The 22,495-nt window shown below is 43.5% G+C and overlaps 1 protein-coding gene and 2 non-coding genes across 3 annotated transcripts in view; all 3 read left to right on the top strand.

Annotated features, from left to right (window-relative positions):
* QARS1 (glutaminyl-tRNA synthetase 1) overlaps positions 1–22,495 on the top strand; it is a 242,690-nt gene that overhangs the window by 181,853 nt on the left and 38,342 nt on the right. Inside the window, exons 13-18 of the mRNA XM_086939337.1 lie at positions 2,912–3,020; positions 4,068–4,198; positions 6,537–6,629; positions 8,546–8,683; positions 14,754–14,841; positions 18,178–18,321. Coding sequence (XP_086795463.1) covers positions 2,912–3,020; positions 4,068–4,198; positions 6,537–6,629; positions 8,546–8,683; positions 14,754–14,841; positions 18,178–18,321 — 703 coding nt within the window. The remainder of the gene's footprint in view (positions 1–2,911; positions 3,021–4,067; positions 4,199–6,536; positions 6,630–8,545; positions 8,684–14,753; positions 14,842–18,177; positions 18,322–22,495) is intronic.
* On the top strand, positions 4,736–4,868 carry LOC147693088 (small nucleolar RNA SNORA14). Its single transcript, XR_015300265.1, has one exon. It is a non-coding gene; the product is annotated as a small nucleolar RNA SNORA14 (small nucleolar RNA).
* LOC147693087 (small nucleolar RNA SNORA14) lies at positions 14,534–14,664 on the top strand. The gene has a single exon (XR_015300263.1). It is a non-coding gene; the product is annotated as a small nucleolar RNA SNORA14 (small nucleolar RNA).

Below are 22,495 nucleotides of genomic sequence, written 5' to 3'. Positions count from 1 at the left end.
CTGCTGTTTACTTCCTGAGCAGTAATCATCAGACAAAAATGTTAAACGGGCAATCATTTAATTGCAGGTTAAATGAATTAACTCCTGTGGTGTCCTGCACCACTTAACTTTAGTTAACCTGAAAACAAATGCTTGCCTGTTTATTAAAACATGTTTAAGACCTCCTTACACAATCACTGACCCACCCAGGGCCCCCTACCGCCACAGTGCGGCCCTCGATCACACCACACACCATACTTTGTGGCCCCCGGGCAAATGTTTACGAGTACCCATGTTTTAGAGCATGGAATGAAGGGCAACAACAATTCCCTGATTAACAGACAGCAACTTCAGCATAGTACTAAAGGGAGCAAGACGAGTTAGTCACTGCTTGTGATTTTTTTCTTTTTTATTCCATTCCTTTTCAGCAAATGCAGCCAACGTGTTTGACCTAAACATAGGCTTCCTCAGGGAAAATCCTACAGATCATGGTATATTCTATTTGTATAACTATGTCATAGTGTAGCACAGCGTTTTCACCATTCTGATCACTCCTGAGTGTCCCAATTTCCTCCCCCTTTCTCACTTTTCTCCCTGTTAGATCATGATGAGCCAGTCTCAGCTATGCTACCACTGCTATGGCATAGGACCCTTCCATCAACGTTCATGGTTTATGGAAGCTGCGCCTGGCTGTGGAGAGTCGTGTCTCTCGTCTCTCAGAATTAAACTCCCTTGAGCTTGAAACGATACGTGTGTACTTTTATTCAATACCACATTTTGGTGAAGATCCAGGGTGCCAGGTGCAGGCGATCTCAGAGCTAGAGATTCACTTAGAGGCACCAACGTTGGCAAGGTACCGAGGTGCCGCATCTATGGACCCAGTCAGCTCTATCGAAATTACATAGCTAGTGAACAGAACAAGCATTTGCAGTGCAATAGGTCTCGCATTATTAAAGTTTGAGCTATTGGCATTGTAAATGACAATGCCTTTTATTCATTTGCATCGGTGAGTAACCAAGCACTTTGTACTTATAGTCCATGCTTATGAGAAGCAAGGCTGGCAGTCTCTTTTACTGCCAGCCTTGCTCATCGTAAGCAAGGACTATACGTTCAAAGTGCGTGTTTATGCACTGATAGCAGGTTTTAAAAACAAATGAATGAAAGGCACTGTCATTTACAATGCCAATAGCTCAAACTCTTGCAAATGCGAGACCTATTGCATTGCAAATGCTTGTTTTTCTTGCTGGAGTCCAGGGCGGGCGGAGCTGGCAAGAGTAGGCGGAGGAGTGGTTTTCGCTCCCTAGGTGCACAACCCTGTTTGGCTGGCCCTCTTTACATACATGCGTACTTTGCCTCTTCCCCACTAGTCTGCATTACACAGCCTGATGCGAGCTGTCCTTGTCTAGGCGCGGAACCACGGCGCTCAGACCAATCACAACGCTGCATTGCAATGTTGTGATTGGCTCAGTGAAGCCTGGGAGTCCCGGTGCTTCCTGCTAGCAGCCTGGACTTGAGACCAGAAGAAGTAAGAGGACGAGGAGAGTCTTTTTTTTTTTTTCCCCCTTTACCCCCCTCTCCCGACCCGTAGCATCCATTGGGGCACATGCTCTTCTCCAATCTGTATTTGGCGGGAAGTGTATATACCATGGATTTTATGCTGAAGGTTTACTAGATTGAGAAAATGACATTTCTAATCTTTTCTGAAGAGGAACAAACTGTTATGGAGTGGATTGGGAATTTTCATAAAGGGTTTTTTCTTTATAAAAAGATGTATAAGAAAAATTTGAATAACTGCTCTGAGTTTGCAATCAACTTAGCAAGTGAAATTGCAGTCTGTCGATATGGCATTACAGGTGCAATTGGTGTATCCTTAATTGAGGCCAGATAAAGTGAATTTGTTTAGAATCGCAATCTCCTCTACCCACAATTTATTCGCTGCATACTAAACTGTGATAATGGAAACGCATTCTCCTTTCTAACCCTTTGTGGTTTAATGGGCATTTGTGTCCCTTCTTTAAGGAAAAGAGGATATTTTCTTCAATATGTTGATGATTTATCTCTTTAGTACTCACTACTTGAAGGCTGCATCCAGTCCAGTTTTACCGAAGAATGACCCACCCCCTGGGATCCATTACGTGTAAATGTATTGCATGGTTCTTTGTCTTGATCCTGCCTGGATCCAGCCTTCGAGCACCTCCGAGTATTCATTAGTTCTACTGGGTGGGAACCTTCTCTCTAAACTTTTTATTAGAGCCCCTAGTCCTAGATCTTCCAAACCTTCCTCAAGGTACAGTCTGGTAATTCTACATCGCATGAGTACACTCTCTCTCCGGTTAGAACGGGAACATTTTGTGAAACCTTTTCATCATATCCACGTCATTGGGGGCCATTTGTTTTGTTGGGGCCCCGGGGACCTCAAACATCACATACAAGGTCTGAAATGCTCTAATCCGATCTATGTCAAACGATTCCTGGGAGCAGACCCATTTTTGAAGGGGTCACTCATTCCACTGTTTCTTGAATTGTCTGCCTCTCCATTATTATGTATATATTTCTCTTCTTACAAAATTCTTTAATCTGTATATTTTCTTACTGTATTTATTCTGACTTGGGCAGTTGAGAACCGTAAGTGAGACAGATTGTATTGAGATAAAGCCTATTTTCATAACATATCAGTCTTATGACCTTTGTAAGAAAAACAAAAAGTTCCTTTTTGGACTCTGTAAATCGCAGGTTGTGATGAATTGAACATCAGACTGACAATGTGACGTACCTCCGCGCAGGATCGGAGTCTGGAAAATGCTAACGCTTCCCAGGCACGATTTCGAGTCTTGTACTTTCTTGATTATTCTTGCTTGAATGAAGTGGTCTTCAGTGTTTTGTTTAGTTTGTTGAACCTTAAGTGATTTTCCTACATTGCTTCCTTTTTTAGAGGCCATGCTTATGCATGTCACCAGAAAGTGGATGAAATCAAAGGGCACAACCCCCCTCCGTCCCCCTGGAGAGATCGGCCCATTGAAGAGTCGCTTTTGCTCTTCGAGGTAAGTGTGAAAACTCTAACTAGATGCCAGTGATACCACTTAGCCAGAGCCTTCCACTGATACAAAGATTCTGGCACTCAGTGAGCACCAAACCCTTCCTCCACAATTCCTCATAGTGACTAACGTTTGTGAGCCTGCGTACAGCTCACAGTTGCATAAAATATATTATGTCAAACTCCAATTGCACCAAATTTGCACTTGAAAATAGTAAAGCAAGATTGCATGAAACTGTGTGGTTTCTTTCAGTCTTGGTGCTGGGCCTTGCATGTGTTTAGCTAATTGGGGACTCGGGTAATGCCACTGGAATTGTGCGGCAGTAGAGAACCAAATTATGCAGCAGTGCTGACTGAGTTATATTTGGAAGAAGAAAAAGCTATTTATTGATAATACTGTGGCCAACTTTAAAACTTTCTGGGCAAAGGTTTGCTCTCCTTATTACCTTTTTGAAATTGAAATAATGCAATCCGCAACTGAAAAATGCCCAGTTAACCTTTGCAATGCGTCTGCCACGCCATTATACCATGTGTGGTGCTTATATTTTAGAAATCTTTAAACCATTTGGGCTAAAAGTTTTTGTGGTTGAAATCTGAAAATAATCCAGCAGATTATATTGTAGCTACAGAATCCCATAATTCCAGTGGCCCTGACTTGTAGTTCAGCTGAGTGGAGAGCTGCAAAGTGAGCATATCACTTTGGCTGGCTCAAGAGAGCGCACTTTGGAGGGTCCATCTTGCTCCTCCAGTCTTCCGCTGCTGCCAATCGGCAGCAGAGGACACGCCACAACTAATGCTGCTAAACATGAAAAATAAAATGGAAATTATAAGGTTTTGCCATTTTATTTTTCCATTTAGTGGTGCAGCGGGCGGGGGGCTGGGGGAGGTGAAGCCCAATCGCCCTCATGAAGAAACCGCAGCTGTTTTTACCAGCCAATATCTTGCATCCTTATGTGTACCCAGTTATTACAACACCCCGTTTACTTCTAGCTTGGGGGACAATTTGCAGGCAAGGTTACAGGTGTCTTTCGTTTTGCCTCAATGTCTGCTTTAGGGAATGAAAAAAGGCAAGTTTGCCGAGGGCGAGGTCACGCTGAGGATGAAACTGGTGATGGAGGATGGAAAGATGGATCCTGTGGCGTACCGTATCAAGTACACGCCTCACCACAGAACTGGAGACAAATGGTATGTTTGTAACCTGTGTTCGTGAATTTAGGCCTTGGGAAATAAAAGTGCACCAAAACTCAACTTCTATATACAATGGTGTAAAATATCAGCAAAGCGATAGTTTTCTCCTTTGTCATCAAGCCTTTTCCAAGTGTACTCAGAATTATGAATTTCGTCTGATCAACTACTCCCGCTCTGCTTACGTAGGGTGTACCTTTACTTCATTTGCAGCCAACTGAAGGGGAAATTATGATTGGCATTGTGTGCAATTGTGGAGTATTTCACCAACACCATTCTGGATTTATCAGACCAGGAATCCATTTTGTTAATTTTTAAATGTGAAGTTGAATTGATTATGAAGTAGTTGGCACTATCCATTTTTTACTTTATGTTGTGAATTCAGTCTTTTGTAATATTTGGCAATGAAGTTGACCTAATGACTGTCAGCGGAGGTTGACCTTCCCGTCAGTGGGCATACTTTGTGCCTGGGCTATCAGTTTATTATACAGGTTTGCCCTTTTGTAATTGTAAATTGTCCTTCCTAGGAAGACTGGCATGCATTCCTAAAACCCCTCTGCTGTCTTCTCTATGGCACCAGAGACAAGAAGGGATGCCAGAATAGAGCAGCGAGACCTGCAAAGTGCAGTGACCCATGTGTTTCTGCGCCATTGCGCCTCTCGCACAGATTCATTGTTTGGGTCTTGTTGCGTCATGTTAAGTGCGTTGTAGTTTGGCATCTGCTGTTGAAACTGCCCCAGAGCGACACTGACCAGAGGGCGGTGGGGTCAATTAAGGTACTCTGGAGAAGTGGAGTGACAGGTCAGCATGGCAACCTAATACAGTGAGCCAGAATGCCTCATGCCTTCCAAATGTTATCTCAATGTGCTAGGCGAGGCCACATGAAATAAAAATTGATGTTGGCAGGCACATGTCTTTCTACTTCTAAAATTAAACCATTATTACTCTACTAAAATAATACTGAAAAAACTCTGTATCTAGTGAGTAATAGATATTTAGTTAGCTTAGAAATATTTTCTTCCAGCTTCAACAGTTGTTCGAACAGCAATGTTTACTAAGTTAGTCAACATGGTTAGTCCGGACTAAATCTGCTGTCAGTAGACTTCTTAAACATTTTCCATAAGTCTATCAGATGTCATCATAGATAATGGTAAATTTACAAGCTGCACATAGTAGCCCATGGATGAGTGACCGTTACAAGTCTTCTTTCTGCTCAGAAAAATAACCTCACATTGCGCTATCACAGGTGCGAATGGTTGTCATGAATGAACTTATCAAAGGGAATAACTTGCATGACTGTAAACTGAATGCTACATGCTTTGGAATAAAATTAAGTGCATAAATAGCAGGTGGAGTGGTCTCGATTACAGATGAGACCAAGATGGTTCATTTGGTAGTTATTTTTAAAAAAATATATATATATTATTTTAAACATCGATTAAAAACAAGAGACCGCGAAGCAGCAATGTTTGTAAAAAACTAACCAGTAGAAATCCAGTCACTGCAATGTAATTTAAAATGTGTATGTGGTTTTCATTCACTGATAATTACTTTACGTGTGCCCAGGATTTTAACATATACAACACAGTCCAGGGTTTCCCTACACAAATTTTAGGAGTTAAAGGGATTCTCCCCTTACCTGGTTTCACTGTACATAAAAGATCTCACTATCACTTACGTTTTCATGGCAGAGCACCATACTTCCTGAGTCACTAAAAACCGTTCTATAGAGCGAAACATAAATTTGATCCAGGATTTTAGGCATGACTATTAAGTTATCTTACAAAAGTAAATGGTAAATGGAAACAACTTTTATCTGCCTAGCACTTGATCAAGTGCTAGGGAAAGAATTGTTAAAATTATCATCTCAGATGTGAACATCCCTTTGTATAATCTTTGCAATTGTTTTGAGGGAGAATCCATCAGTGCAGCCAGTTCTCCGGAGTTCCTTGTTTTGGGGATTTATTGTTCATCTTCATCAGAAATAGAAGATCCCCAAATACCAAAAGCAAATGTTAAATTCTTTCTTCTTTTCATTTTCTAAGCAAGACACGGCCTTGATTCTGACTCCAGTTTGACCAAATATGAGACCTCTGTCTGAGGCTGGTGTGAAGTCTATAAAGGGAGATAGCCTTTGGAAGGAAAGAAAAACGACTTCCGTAGCAGAGCTAGGAAAAGGCAAAGAGCAGGGCTTTGGTAATGTTTGGCGCAGTGACGCAGGTCTCTAGCCACCATGGGGGAAGTGATATGGGACACTGGCCTCGGCCGGGACGGTGCTGTGTGACAGTAAGCAGACGGATTTAATATTTTGTTAAAATGCTTTTTATTTCCTTTTTAGGTGCATCTATCCCACTTACGACTACACACACTGTCTATGTGACTCCATTGAACAAATCTCCCACTCGTTGTGCACCAAAGAGTTTCAGGCCAGGTAAGAGATTGCAGCTAAAGAAGTGTTTGTGAAGTCTTTGATGGGTCAAATTTGCTGTCCTGTGGCCTGCTACTATAATGCTTTCTCTAGGTGCTGGCAAAATAGGGCTCGTGCCCCCTGGTCCCCTGTAGCAGAGATGAGCTTTCAGTGTATCTGCAACCTACTGTCGGACTTTATACGCTCTGCGCTTGGTGATCACACTTCATTAGCAGATATTTTACTAAACCCAAGTTAACGTTCGATGTTAAACAAAAGCTAATTGGATATTGGTCTGCAGTCCACTCACAGTCCACAGCCAGTGCACATACAGAGAAAGGTTTATTTGTGGCAGATATGATCCCAGGAAATATATAATCTGAACCAAGTCTTGGTGGACTGTCCCATGCACATTCATCAGTTTTTATTTATTTTTATTGAGCCAACAGCATCAATAGGCCAGTCGTAGGCGATAGACCGAAAGCTTCTCATTAATTGAGTATATGTTTGAAGTCCTGAAAGGGAATGGTTTGGGTAAAAAGTATTGGAATGGGTTTGTTTATTACATACCAACCCATTTGCCAGACTAAGAACTGGAGCTCATCTATCTGACAGTTGGAGAGTTGAATGCAGCACTAGACAGGGAGGCCCCCTGGACTCCTTTTGCCTTGGCACTGGAGCCTCTGGCAGTAGTCCTCTGGAATAGTTTGAGGTGTCCCTGTCACTGGGGTGGAGCACATGGTATCTATGTATTTACATGATAACCTGCTTTGTCTGCAACGCCAGCGCCAGGCGGCCCCACTGATCATGGCCGAGCTTGTCACATCTACGAGTGTCTGAAGGGTCCTCTTTGGGCTAAGTTTTTGAACATCCCTCTGGGTGGATTTTCTACAGACCCTGCACCCTTAGACACTTTAACTTCTCCTGTCCAGGGCAACAGTAGAGAGCTGGTCTCTACAAGACAAAAAGCGTTAGAAAAATTAAACAAAATAAAGATAGGAATGAAGTCCCCTAAATGATGCAGCAAGTTAGAGGTAGGCATGCAAACGCACATCACGGATACAGACCGGTCTAAAGCCTGCTTTCGGGTGAGGGAGATATTGAGGAATACTCCATTTAAATAAATGTACTATAATATACTTCAAAGTACATATCTTCACCCCACCAAACTGCATAGAAGTTACCCAGAACAATCAGTCGCATTCCCGTGGTGCGGGCCCCTGCTGGGTCATTTTTTCACATCACATGGTCCTGTGGATTACCTACAGATTGCTAGGAGAGTATTGCGCAATACGTGTGCAGTGTTACTCGCTTACATTTGGAATGTACGTCGGCTCAATATTTACTGAGCATGACCCCAAAGGGGAAAGACCAGGGGATACAACACAGATTTGCACAATTAGAACTGGTATTGGCTAAACACCGCATTATCATACATTGGATAAAGAATGGACTTCCACGAAGAGGAAAATGGGTGCAGGATATGATGGATCGGGCATCAGCAGAGCAGATGGGGCTCAGGCGGTCAGAAGAGATGTGAAAGCCGCATCAGACATCTGTATAAGGGGAATTATGCTGAATGACCCCACCACAGTGGATAATGTTGCCATCTGAATGCTCATAGTAATTTTCGTGAAACTTCTGCCTTAAAGTTGTATATCCGGTGGCTGGGGTTGAGGTGCTCCGGAGGAACAGATATTGATATCTTGAATCACCCTGCCTCACCAACCACCTCTCTGGAAAAAGTGACTAAACAAAGATTGCCTAAAGTATAATGTATGACAGCAATTGAGATATAATGTCATTGATTTATGACAGTGACTGGTTTATGTTCATTTCATTTGTTTAGTCCTGGTTGGGATGAATGTGTAACAAAAAATCCAAAGTAAAGATGAAAAATAAAACCAGCTTGTCGTTAAAGGTTCTCTCCTTACTTACAGGCGCTCGTCTTACTTCTGGCTCTGTAATGCGTTGGACGTGTACTGCCCTGTGCAGTGGGAGTACGGCCGCCTCAACCTCACGTACACCGTTGTGTCCAAGAGGAAGATCATCAAGTTGGTGGAGACGGGTGCTGTACGGTGAGCGGCGCGTTATAGTCTTTGTTTGGGGGACTCCTCTTAAAGAAATATCTGCCTTACTCCATGCATTCTCCATTGTGGACCACTCCACCTGGGTCTCAAAGGAATCTGTTTCTGATGCTTTGAACCCCTGCTCTCAAACACTCATGACAGTACAAAAGGGGGTGGTGATGGACGGAGCATCTGAACCAATCAAACACTCACACCCAGTCAACAGATCTGGGTTTAATCTATCACCGTTCTTTAGCCCACTCTGCCACCCCAGTTCAGACATGGCCATATGCAAATCAGTCTGACCCTGTGCCTCATGGGAACAGTCCAGCCCGAACTGCCAAGCCATGCCTTCCCTGGACCGGAAACAAGCTTCCGAGGACCGGTTTCTGGCATTCCAGCCGTCTTCAGCCCGGCTTGCTTGAATCCAGTGGCAAAGTGAGCAAGGGTCTCACGTCTGAGCATACCCTGCCACACTTATGGCGAACAAATCAGCAAAGGCTCTGCTTTTCATCTTCCTGATGCCAATAAATTGAGACCATACCTATTATTCAATAATTGAGACAATTTCGTTTGCTGTTTTGTTTATCCACTTTTAGAGCCGTAGTAAAAGTAAAACTACAATTATGCTTAGAATTTTCGCACTTTTTCAGTTAGATTTTTTATGGGGTTTAAAGAACAAAAGTATCATACAACAGCGTGGATAATAATATGGAAGGTATGCAATAGTTAAATACATTGAAAACAGTACATAGTGCTGTTGTAAGTGCAGTTTTAGATTTCACTTGACATAAGAGAAGTTAATTATGGGAAAATTGTGAAACTAATGTATTCGTATAAATACAGATATTTTACTATGAATTCTGAATAATCCAAAAATTAAGACTGCAACTTGGATAGGCGATCATAAAGATAGTCGGTCTAGTCTACAAATATTCATAAACCGCATTGGAAAGAATGAAAAAGCGAAAGAAAGTTAAGCATGGAAAGAGGTACAAATATGTTCTAAGATTAATTATAAAAAATGTGATGGAGTAATACAGAAATGTTAGTTATAGTATTTTAAGTTGCATTAGAAACATCATTTTGATTTGATAGTTTTACTTCAATTAATAGATCATTCAGATAAAAAGCGTGATTAAACAGAGCTAGAGAATTCCTCTTTTAGTATCCGTAGTAAAGGCATGAACATTACCTAATCTGTGGTTAACACATTCCATTCCACAAAAAACACTTCGAAGGAGTCTTTCCAGCAAGGTGGTATCTGTGGAAAAGCAATAGATAAACAGATCCAATAACTTCATATGCAATGCATGAAATTCACATTATTAGCATGCATTCAAAATAATGTGCTTAAAATTTGTTACATGTTCATAGCATGTCTGGCTGTAGATGCACATGCTTTTCAGACAACTAGTGTTGGGCTCCGACATTACAACGTGTTTTTGTTTGAAGAAGATACGTGTCCCGGTATGTTGTGCGACTCCTTGCTTGATCCACAATGGCACTGACCCCACCCTGTATTTCTTTTTCTGCCATCGGTTTTAGGCATGTTTAGATAGGTCTCCAAGACCAACTACAATTGTTTTACTCTGGCAACCAGGGCATTCACTGTACTGTTTTTTTTTTCTTGACGATAACCTACTCTTCTGTGCTCAGTAGCGACTGATCAACTACATGTCTGGTTGGATGGTGCCCTTCCTTCAATGAGTCAAGTTTCCACCGACCACTGAGGACTTTGCCACAGAGAATTTTGGCAGATGGAATGCCCATCTTTCCAATTTTGTCCACAGTGTCCATGGGTGGACGAACATACAACTGTAATCTCTGCCACTCCCCTAATCACAATGGGTTGTTGTGCAACTTCTGCCTTGCCTTTAAGTGCAAGAAAATACTGAGGGAACATGGGGAAAAGCTCTGAGCACACCTGAAAATGTAGCAAGGATGATTATCCGACACCTAAAACATCTCCAGCGAAGACCCACACGATGTCGAAGAGGAGGTGGGGCCTCTAGAAGCCCAGGGGTTCAGCCGACACCCTGAGACATTATCCTATTCATTCATCCATCCTGAAACTGGCAGGATTCTGGATAAACTGCTTGAAGCAAAGCCATCCAGCACGTTACCACTTATGAGAAAAAAATGAGGGCTAACCTTCGAGGAGAAGTTTGCCTTTGAGGTACCAAGACACCCAATGCCCAAGAGGTGTAAGGAACAGGAACAAGCCCTCCTTCACAGCCTTGCACACCCAAGCATGTACCACCACTATGGTCACACTCCCCACCACTCCGGAGTCTTTGGAAAGGTCAGTCCATTCCTTTTCTGACCCATGCAGCAATACGGGGAGGTAGACCTGTAAAACAGCCCACTGGTGTAGCAGACGGGGAGGACTTCTGGGTCGAATATGTTGACCCTCCTGACGACTAGGATCTACAGCCCTACCTGGCAAAACTAGCTCTGCTGAAGAATACTACGGCTTATCATGCTGTCATTCAGAGAGCACCTCACCACTACTAAGTCGAGATTCATTTCCTAGAAGAGTAAGAACTTTCTGGTGGAGACCCTACCAAACACAGAATGTAGTGTGCAGTTCTTGCCTGTGCTTAAGATGGTCCCTGGCAGTTTTAAAGACCCTTCTTCCAACTGCCCTCTCTACATTGGAGGTCAGGTCCCCTTAAACTCCCTTGTGGTTTATGTTGCCAGAAAGATGGCCTCAGTCAAAGGCAACAAGAGATGCCCAACCACGAGATAAGAAAGTAAATGCCTCAATGCCATGACAAAGGTGTTGCGGTTGGTGCAACTACCCAAAGCACATTGCTAATTTGTTGGGTTTGTCGTCGAAGTTAGAAGCGGTGCAGGCCCTCGTACAACACTTTCAGATACTTACAAGAAAAGGTGTGAGGCACTTGTTGCAGAGGAGAAAATTGTCTCCAGTGCAACTATCTGCTGTGTCCAGCACACTGTCTCCCACAATGTGAATATTGGTGTCTTGCTCCGCAGACACCCATGTCTTCGACTCTCTGGGTTTAAACCAGATGCCCGGCAACAACCCCTCAACATACAATTCGATGTGAAACTTCATTTTATCCCCCAAGAGTATGAGTTGTAGGTGAAAATTAATAAAGATTCAGAGATAGCAAAGTTTATGGGTGCCCTGAAGTATGCCACCCCAAGGGGCACTCTCTCAAGCAACAATCTAGGGGCAGGGGGCTGCTAGTCGCCCAAATATTCCAGTGCCAGCAGCACTCTTTCTGTGGCTCTGGTTCAGGTAGGAGGGTACTCGCGATTGAGTTATCCAGGCAATAGTGGCAACAGCAGGGGTAGGGACGGCTCTGGAAAGGGAGCATTGGCTGTCAAATACGGACTCGCCCAGGCTCTATTTCTAACACTTTTATGGAGAACACATACCCCAGCTAGCAGAGGGTGATGGTATTTAAACAGCTTTTGCCTCTTTTTAAGTCTACACTCCTGTTAACTGTACAAACTGTTGAGAAGCTCTTAAGTATGATGGCATCTTGTATAGCAATTGTACCACACGCCAGAGTGCACATGCACCTCGTCCAACAATGCCTTCTGAGTCAGTGGTCACAAGCGGAGAATCAGTGGGAAGATCTAGTGTTGATAAAGGCCAGTACTCTGCAGTATCTGCCAGATACCTTCCTCGAACTAGGACGTGATAGTCTCCAGAGGAAAATACTGATTTTCAACGTACATGTGGAACACAGTGTCACATTGCTGCTATATTACGCCGGGAAACACGAATATTTGAACAGTAGACTGGGAATGCCAACTCCTAGTACACCACTAATCGGGTAATGGGAAGGAAGGACTTCTAGATCGACCTTAGAAGGAATAGCCCTAAAGAAGTCTGTGGTTGAACACCACTAGAGACGAAACACGTGTCGGCTAGAGAATTTTAAGAACGCTTACTACATGAAATAAAAGAAGAAAAGAAGAAATACTGGACTTGTTATTTGATTTTTCACACTTTCAGTTGCTTGTTAGCTCAGGATATATGTTGTATTGTGGAACAGCAATAAGCTGTTGCTAGACAGGCCGCTCTTGGGCCATCTTCTGCAGTTGGCCATTGCCACCAATGCATCACTCATTGGGAGGGCGCACATCTCTGATACGTTGTCCAAGTCATCTGGACCACCCTCACCAGGGGAGGCAAATCGGCTACCTAGAGCTCATGTCTCTTCACCTAGCCCTCAATGCCTTCTCACTTTTCCACAGAAAGGTAGCCCTTTAAGGACCGACAGCATGACGGGGATGTACTACATACATCAACGGGCACACTTCTTCCTCTCCGCTATTCCCTAGCACAATGAATCTGTCACTGAACAATCTGACAGAACATTAGTCTCCTAGTGGAAACCCTTTTGAGGCTCGACAACTTTGCGGACCTGTTAATCAGGATTCATTAACAAGTCAGACTGGGAACACCACTCGCAAGTCCTCCACATGTAAATCCAGAGGTGGGGGGCCCAAGCCATCGACCTCTTCGCCATTCCAGAAACAATAGAAATGCCCACGCTTTGCCTCCTGGTATTCATACCCACAGCTCATAGGCAATGCACTATGAATGAACGGGTCAGATATTTGCCTGTGCTTTGTTGTCTCCATACATGGTGAAAAGAATGAGGCGGGTCTTGAGGACTCTCATCCTATTGGCACCTGTGTATGCCAGACAGCCCTGGTTCTCAATACTCCTGCAAATGTCAATCAGTCCAAAAGAAAAGCTTCTGATCAGACCGAACTTCTTACTCTGCAGTAGAGCCAAATCAGGTACCCGTACCTCAAGCAGTTCAACCTAGTGATCTGTCCCTAGAGGGCTTAGAGTTTGGACATTTAGTCCTTTCCAAGTAGTGTATGTTAATTTTGCCAGAGGCACCCTGGGCCTCTTACTCGGGCCTACTGTGCAGCCAAGTGAAAAAGATTTGTCCACTACTGCATCTTCAAACAATTTGAGTCCTTCAAAGTTATGGTGTAGAATATCCCTTCCTGCCTTTTACGCATTCAGAAGGTAGTTCTAGTAGGCATCTCTAGACGCCTCTATTGGCATGCATGGATAAAAGGTAGGTCTAGTGTACATCTCTATACAGGCATCTCCATATGCCTCTATTGACATGCATGTATAGAAGGTAGTTCTAGCGTACATCTCTATAAGCCTCTATTGGCATGCATGCATAGAATTCCTGATCTCCTTACTTATAAAGTCCATTAGAATTACTTGTCCCCCCTGAATTTTCAGTTGTCCCACCAAACAAGCACATTCTCTTATTCCCTCACACCTGTTTCCAGTTGATAATTTAGTCTCGTCAGATTCTCCGCACTCTAAATCCCTTCATCTGAAATTAAAGCAAGTAAATCTGTTTCTTGAGCATTTGGTAGAAGAATTGTGATTATAGAAACCATAAACTGCTATTGGAATGGGCCACTCTAAATGTACTACAATGCTTGAGCTATTATCAAACATTGTTTTTATTCCACCATTGAGCTTTTTGGAGTTGTAAATAGATTAGCAATATTGTACTGGTGAAGCAAAACAGTAACTTCATAAGGAAAGTAAGACACATTAGCAAAACCCTATGCGCTTTTATAAAATGCACACCATAGACAAATTGTTTCTAAATTATAGCCATTTTATTACTCAACATATTAATGGTTCTCATTTTTATCAACTTTGAGAGATGAAAAGCAAAGTGTATCCTGCCAAGTTTATCTAGTGCCCAGATTTTACATAAACCCACCCGTGTACAAAAGTCGTGCATGTATGCATGCACACTCAAAGGTCAGGGTAAATAAGATAGCTGACAAAGGGATTTAATCCTACGACATTTGTTAACCTAGCCTTCAGTGCATTCCTAAAACCCCTCTGTGATCACCTCTTCATGGTTGCAGAGACAAGAAGGGATGCCAGAGTAAAGTGAGACTTCCAACGTGCAGTGACTGATGTGTTTTTGTGCTATTTCACCTCTCACACAAGTTCTGGATATATCCCTGCCATGGCTTCCCACCATCGTTTTTTAGGAACTTCTAGAAATTTTCACTGACAAAGGCTTGTCTTTATTTTTAGGGACTGGGATGACCCCCGGCTGTTCACACTCACAGCTCTACGGCGACGAGGATTTCCACCCGAGGCTATTAATAACTTCTGTGCAAGGGTAAAATGTTTGAGTCACTCACATGAACAGAGCATATCTGGAAAGATGCCTTGATTTGAAACCTACACCTGCATGTGAAGCTTGTCTGAGCATATATCATTTGGAGACCCAGCATAACTGGGCAACAAACATAAAACCATTTTCTCTGCTCACTTTATAGCATTTAATTAAAAAATGTCTGGAAAATCCAAAAAGCCTAGGCAAGGTCTTACAAATAGACTCTTAAAAACAATCTGCAGCAAAATAGAACTAGCCACCATTTTTAAAATTTAAACAAACTCCCTGGTGTCTCATATTTATTTTTATAGCAATGGTGATGTTTTAGGCTAAGGCAATAACTTACGCTGATGCAGCATCCCTAGATCCTGTTGTGATGAACGCCCAAGGACCAGCTGGTAGGGTCATTCATTTTTTACGAAGATGACTGAAATTCCCCCTTATTGTGCTAAGTTTGACAGCTTTGGCTTATTTGTCGCCCTTTTGGAGTGCTTTCACCAGTTTTTTTTATTAACATATTCGATTGAGATTTTCACTGTATGATTTGGGCAATAGCCCACAAAATCCACATGATAACAAAATGTTAAAGGGGAAGGTAGCATGGGCGATATCAACCGGTACGTTTTGTTTACAATCAAAAAAAAAAACTAATTACTGTACGCAGACTACACCACGCCCCCAGCAATGGCGAGCAAAAATAAATTCCCACATTAGACTAATAACAAGAAATGATAATTCGTACATTTGGACCCACAAGCTTCTCATGAGACTTTCTATGGTGATTGTGAAGGAAGAGGGGGGAGATCGATGCCGCGGTATGTGCCCACCCAGACCATATCTTACTGTGTGTTGAGGGACAACCCCTCTTGTGGAACACAGCCATCTCCGCCGCCATTTCCCAATCATTGTTGGCGAGGTACCCTTCCATAGCTGAGCTATGTCCTGTTTGGCGATCGTAAGGGCTAAAAATAGATGTTTCTTGTATCGGTTCCCTCCGATGTCCTCTGTACTATGGAGTAAGAACTATCGGGGATCGTGTGGCAGGTCCCAAGACCGCACCTCTCCAAGGCACGATGACACCCTGCGCCAAAAGGGATGTAATGCTGAGCAGTTCCACACATTGTGGAGAAACGTCCCCTCTTCCCTCTCGCATCGCAAGCATACAGGGAATGGCACAACTCCTACCTTCCAGATCCGGGGCGGGTGTAATACACGCGATGCACATATTTGAACTGCAGCCAGTTTGTTTTTGTAGGGAAATGTCTTTGAAGGCATTTTGATGCAATGCCAACTTATGTATGTTTTCAATGTTTGCACATTAATTCTGGATAGGTATATGTTGATGGTAGATCACTCCAGATGGCCATGGACACTGGCACTGTCAGGGTCTTTATTTTATTGAACATATTTATTCGATTGAGCGCAACTCCTCTGAAGATGTCTGTGCGCTACAAGAGAACAACATGCAGGGTTGAGCTAATCCCTTATTTAGAACGAACAAGTAACCAAAGAAGGTAAATCTTGAAAAGATGATAACGGTGAAAGCCAGTCACAATGTGGCGCTAAGAAGAAAGCAAACCGATAATAAAAGGACAACACAACAGCCAAATGTTCTGCGGAGTGAAATGCAAAGGAAGAGGGTTTAGTGATTAGGCATGAAGTGAACAATGAGGGAGATGGTTTAGGAAATGTGTAATGGTAGAAAAACCCAAGTAGGGATGACCTTGAGTCGAAAACAGTTGAGATATGTGAAGTCGGGGTAGAAGTAAATTAGTTGCGTGGATAGGAAGCGGTGAAAGGCCAGGAAGTTGGACCATGGACTTTCAAGGAGAGGACGTGGGAGGGTGAAGCGGAACATCCAGGTAGAGAGAAGGCAATGGGGGACCTTGAATGGAGAACTTTGGATGAGAGACCTTAAGCAGTAGAAAGGGTTCATGAATAGAGAAAGGACAGCAGAAGAGTAGGATGTAAGCTGGGCAGAGATGAATGGTGGAGTAGGCCAGGCCTCTAGAGTATGAGGTGTAGCAACACTTAACCTATTTAGGCCATGATAATCGGTCAGTCGCCGCCTTTAATTGCATATGCTGTAAGTCCAGACTTTTGCTCATAAAGTCCTTTCCTACTGGCTACTCCCATGAACATTTTCATCCCCATTTTTCCCTCTCCTGGGGGACATTTTGATTGCGGAGTACAACTTGGCTGACCACTCTCATCCGTCTTGAGCATCATCTAGCCTCCAATTTACAAAATATTTCATTTTGCACCAGCGCTGATCAGGCTGAAGTCCTACTCCTATTTGAGGATATTTCTGTTCTGGCAAATGTTCTTGGCTTTTCTACTTAGCCACCAGTTTTGAGAATGTGCAGAACCTGATGGAAAGTACCCCCTTTCGGAATTGTCCACAGTGCCACTCCAAATACTCGTGGCACGCTCACCACTCTGTCTGCAACATTTACTTGTTGCTGGAGCATGACGAGACATGCTCCGCCTGCCTCTCGTTCGGGTCCAAGTAGACCCTTAGGTTACCAAGGCGACTGGCGGTTTGCCCACAGCGAGAGGGCTCAGAGACGAGACAACACCACCTCCAACATCTTCAATGCAGACATCGAAGAAGCGTGCGCCTCAGACTGTAGGACAACCAGCCTGCTTCAGCCCGGAGCCAAGCTCTCCTTCGGGCTCCGAGGGCGACAACCAGCTACGGCCACCGGGACAGCACCAGCATACGCGGACCATGAAACGCTGCCCCATCGCTCATATTAATGTTCATAAATTAACCAATGCATTTCTAGTTTATGGATCTGATGAATATGCCCATGAAAGAGAGCTAAGTTTACCAGTATAGTTCCTTCCTCACTATGCCCATCACTGGATGTGAAATGGGGTTTCCCTCTCCCCATTTCACACTCCGTTCCTCCAGTTTCCCCTTGAAGATCATCCACATGGGTTATATTAGTTGTTAACCAAGGCACAGCTTGATTCCAGCCTTCACCTATGTCCCTCAAGGCCATTCTGTCCCACCCTTTTCCAAATTCCATCACCCTTTACAGCAGTGATTTAAAAGAACGGAGTCGTTCTACACTTTAGCTGAAACTTATGATTTTGAGCCAAAAAAGAGTGAATTTTTCAAAGTTTGCTGAAGCGTGGTACATCCAGTGCGCCGTATGATGTGATGTTCAGGTGTTAAAACACAATTATTTTGGCCTCCTCATTGGCCAGTAATCCTTGTTTATCTGCCCCTTTTACAGAGCATTGTTTTGTTTTTCAGACACAGCAGTAATACTGATTGCTTGCCACTGAAAATGACCATGTTGAATTGTACTGTTCTCTTCCTTTGTCTAGGTTGGGGTCACTGTGGCTCAGACGACGATGGAGCCACATCTTCTGGAGGCGTGCGTGCGCGATGTACTGAATGAAACTGCTCCTAGGGTCATGGCGGTACTAGAGCCGCTGAAAGTCACCCTCACAAATTTTCCTTCTGCAGAGGTGAGTGTTTCTTTGCATGATAGACGTGTTCCCTATTTCTGTATGTATGTTTCTGATTTATTTTGATTCTGAAATGAGAAATTGCTAGAGCTGAAGTGTGTTTGCTCTTGAGAAGTGACAATATGGCAACGCCCCCACAAGTGAATTGGCATCTCCACTCTGTCCCTCTAGTTTCAAAGTTCTGGCCTCTCAGTGGAGCTCTACAAACTCCAGATTCACTCATTTCATCAATACACTGTTTTGCTGCATCGTGTACTTTCTGCTGCTTGGATAATTTGACATATTAGACACTCTTATAAATGAGAACAGTCTCCCTTCAAGGGCTACTGCATGTCCACTCCATCGACCCTAAGCATACGTTTGTGTGCTAGTACATTTACAAGACTTTCCCTTCAAACATCTGCGTAACAGGGAATTGGAGCGTCTAAGCACAAACATTTCACACCCCTTCTCCTGAGGATACCCCCTTATTAACCCCTTGCCTGCGGTCGGAATTACGCTCCTGTGCGGCACATTCCGATCGCGGGCATGGTCGTGACGGCTCCCGGCCGTCATCAGCACACGAGCACTGTGTGCCATGACGGACGGGAGCCTTCACCAGCATGCAAGGAGTTAAGAGAGGATTTCTTGCCTAATGTCCCTCCAAATACTTCCATGAAGAAGGTGCCATAAGGACAGCATCTGGAGATGCCAGAATTTCTCCAAAAGTGGTTTTAACTAGGGGAAAAACATCTTTCTCTGAGGCAAGTTGTCATTGACGTTGAAAGAACATCTGGGGTGCCTAAACCCTATTGATCGTGGACCCTGTTGGCTCCTAAGATGCAGAATTCATCGTAGACTACAGTTGCACCCTCCTCCTTGACAAGTACTCATCCGCTCTTTGCATTATGTACACCGCTTTCATTGGTGGTCATACCTCTGATTCTTGCGGTCGAAGATTTGTCTTTGGAAATTCGGCAACCCATTACATTTTCAGCTGCCGCTCCATTACCTCTTTCTCCTCAATCTGAAGGTAGCACATTAACTGGGAGTTCCACTGTGCACCCTCAGACTGTAAAACATTCTTTTTACCTGTTTACAACACCTGCAATCATGATGTAGCTGTAATCGACTGGATCCATTTTTGACCCACCAATTATTAAAACACAAACCCTCCCAAACGAAGACTTGTAAATGCTCTCGGAGCCTGCATCTCCTAGAGAAACACTGAAATTTGCGTCAGACATTAAAGGCTGTTTATTGCCTCATGAACATTAATAAATCCTCCTTCAAAATGGCTGTTGCGATCATCTAAGTTTGAAGATGCTAGTTGATCCCTGTTCTATGTCCAAGTGCTTCTGTTGGTATTTAAAACAAGCATTTGCAATGCAATAGGTCTCGCATTTGCGAGAGTTTAAGCTATTGACATTGTAAATACCAATGCCTTTTATTTATCTGTTTTGATAATTAACACATGAATAAAAGGAATTGTCATTTACAATGTAAATAGCTGAAACTCTTGTAAATGCCAGACCTTTTTTATTTCAAAGAAGCAGCGGCCATTGTCCCGGGCTGCTTGGAAAGTGAAAGCGAGCATGGCGCGCTGAATGCTGCAGGAAAGCATGTTGTGCCTGCAGTTCAAGAAACGCGTTCAAGAAAATAGTGCTTACAGATTAAATAAGACGTACTGTGTAACCACTGAAGTAAAAGGGCCAGTCCTCATGGGGCGTTAGGAAAGAAGACTAGGTGGTACTATGGAGGGACTAACAAGCCTATTAACGAATCGGAAGCCAACATTTACAAAGGACAATGACACAACCCAATGACAAATATGGACGGAGAGTGGGCGGCGCTCCAACTCCATACTCCAATACTGCATGCGCTGCCCAGGCTCGACCTAAAAACATAATCTAAGTCTTCAGCCAATCTTGGTTGTAAAGACCGTGCATAATTTTAGCCAAAAAGACCCATAGAAGATTCTTACCCTAAATACTTTGGGGTAAGCTGTTCAAGAAGGCTTTTTATGCTCACTGCACATATTAGATGGTTATTTTCATTTTCCGTCTGTGTTTTGGAAAATAAATTGTTGCCAGTCCCCTGTGTTGAAATTTGTTTTAAAAATCTAGGCAGTGCTTCTCAAACTTTTTAGACCCACAACCCACTTTTAGAACTGCAAACTTTCATGACCCGCGTAGCTTGAATGGACAACGGGTGGGTATTTTTGTTAATGTGACGAAGGCAGCGTGTGGTAACACATGGTCATTTACAGATACCACATTTTCCATCGAAGTGGCCAGTAAATTTGCACAGACATCGTTTTACTGCTAAAACCATACTGGACACAAATGTGTCAAAATCTGGTTTCAGTGAATAATTTTCATTTGTGCATCAACAATTAAAGTGTCTATTTTATTTTGATCCTATTAAAATCTTTGCTTCCATCACACTTCAGATTTACAAAACAATATGCTTTATTTTTGCCTTAACTGTTGACTGTGTACAGTTCATTTGCAGATTTATACATGTTGTGTGCTACAAAACATGGCCTCCTACAGCCTTTCCTTTCACACACTCTGCACCCCAGCAGGACTGTCGCATAATTCACTTTACTTTACTTTCTCGGACTACAAAGTGAGATGAGTTTGTAATCACTAATCCCCATGTTTAAAAAAGACACTTGTCAGAAGACATAGCCTGACATCTGACCTCTATCTTTGAAACACAGTAAATGTAACACAACATAATACAGAATTTAAAGTCCTCTTTATTTATTGCTTGGACTTTTGTGATCCATTGCAAATCGAGTAGGTTGCTACCCACAGTTTGGGAAACGCTGATCCAGGGATTCAGATGCGTGGGCTATTCTACAGTGAAATGCTCCAACCAGCATATCTGCCTCTTAGAAGACTAACTGCTTTTCTCCTGTCCTGTTTGGCACTGAAGCGATTCCTTTTTCCCGCAGCAGGGATGGGAGTGTGAGATGTCTGGTAAGCTCCGAGGTAACAACTGGTGATTAAGTATGGGCGGAAAATCCGTTCCGCTCGCGGATTTTGCGGATTTTCGGGAAATTCGCAATCCGCGAGATTCGCGAATCTCCCGCCAAATCCGCGAGCAGCGGATTTTGCTCGCACTGCTCGCACTGTTCGCGTGAGTTCGCGCCCCGCGAATAAGTGCAAAATTGCAGAAATACGCTCTTAGCAAAACTGAAAGTAACTACTTACCAGGTTCAAAAGTTCAGGCTCATCATTAGTAGCCATTTCCTGTAGTGCTTCCTGAGGGGCCCCTCCAGAGTTCAGTTGCCAGTTGAAACTATTATGTGACCCTGCTCTGAACCTCAGAATAGTTACACATATGCCACAAAGGTCCTGAATTACAGCTAAGGGAGACAAGCAGGAGCCAGGCTGGAAGTTAAAATCCATTAATCAGCCCCTAATTCATTATTGTCAGTTGGGGCAGGGCAGGTGTTGTAACTAATTTTGCAACAATGAAAGCACTTAGCAAGTGCAAAAGATCACTAATCAGGGCGCACTAAGGAAGCAGGTGCCAGCTAAAAAAATATTCTGTGACACATTAATCAGCCCCAAATTAATTCAGGTCACTTGAGGCAGGGAAGGTGTGCTTTGCTTTGCCGAAAATAATGTACACTGGACAACCAGAGGGTGTGGTGATGAAACAGAGGGTGGCATGGGTGGGCCAGAGGGTGGCATGAGTAGTCAGAGAGTGGCAGTGGTGACAGAGAGTGGCAGTGATGAAGAAGAGTGTCCCAAACAGGCTGGACACGTAGAAACAACAAGTTCGCAAAACTTGCGACCCGACAGGTAAGTTCGCAAATTGCGAAATTGTAAAAACCCTCGCGAACTGGCAGAAACACGGGCGAACACAAAAAAAAAATTTGCGGGAATTCGCGGATTTTGCGGATTGCGAATCCGCAAATCCGCAAAATTCGCGAACGCGAGATCCGCAAAATTCGCCCATGCTTACTGGTGATACAGATGGTGAGGGCATAGTGGGTCAACCCGGCGGTGCCGTGCTTGTGGCTTCCGCATGATGGATATGGAGGCGACACTGAACCCTTCCCCCTCCACAGCTGCATAACCTCCATCCAACTCGGGGTGTATCACATCAATGACAGTGGGTTAGATGTTGTCGATTGTCACTATTTGAGCGCGAGAGCTCATCTTGACTCCAACTCCGA

The sequence above is a fragment of the Lissotriton vulgaris genome, chromosome 9 (genome assembly GCF_964263255.1).
Source record: "Lissotriton vulgaris chromosome 9, aLisVul1.2, whole genome shotgun sequence".
Taxonomy (NCBI): domain Eukaryota; kingdom Metazoa; phylum Chordata; class Amphibia; order Caudata; family Salamandridae; genus Lissotriton; species Lissotriton vulgaris.
The sequence above is the reverse complement of the archived record's forward strand: the minus strand, read 5'-3'. Positions and strand labels throughout refer to the sequence as shown.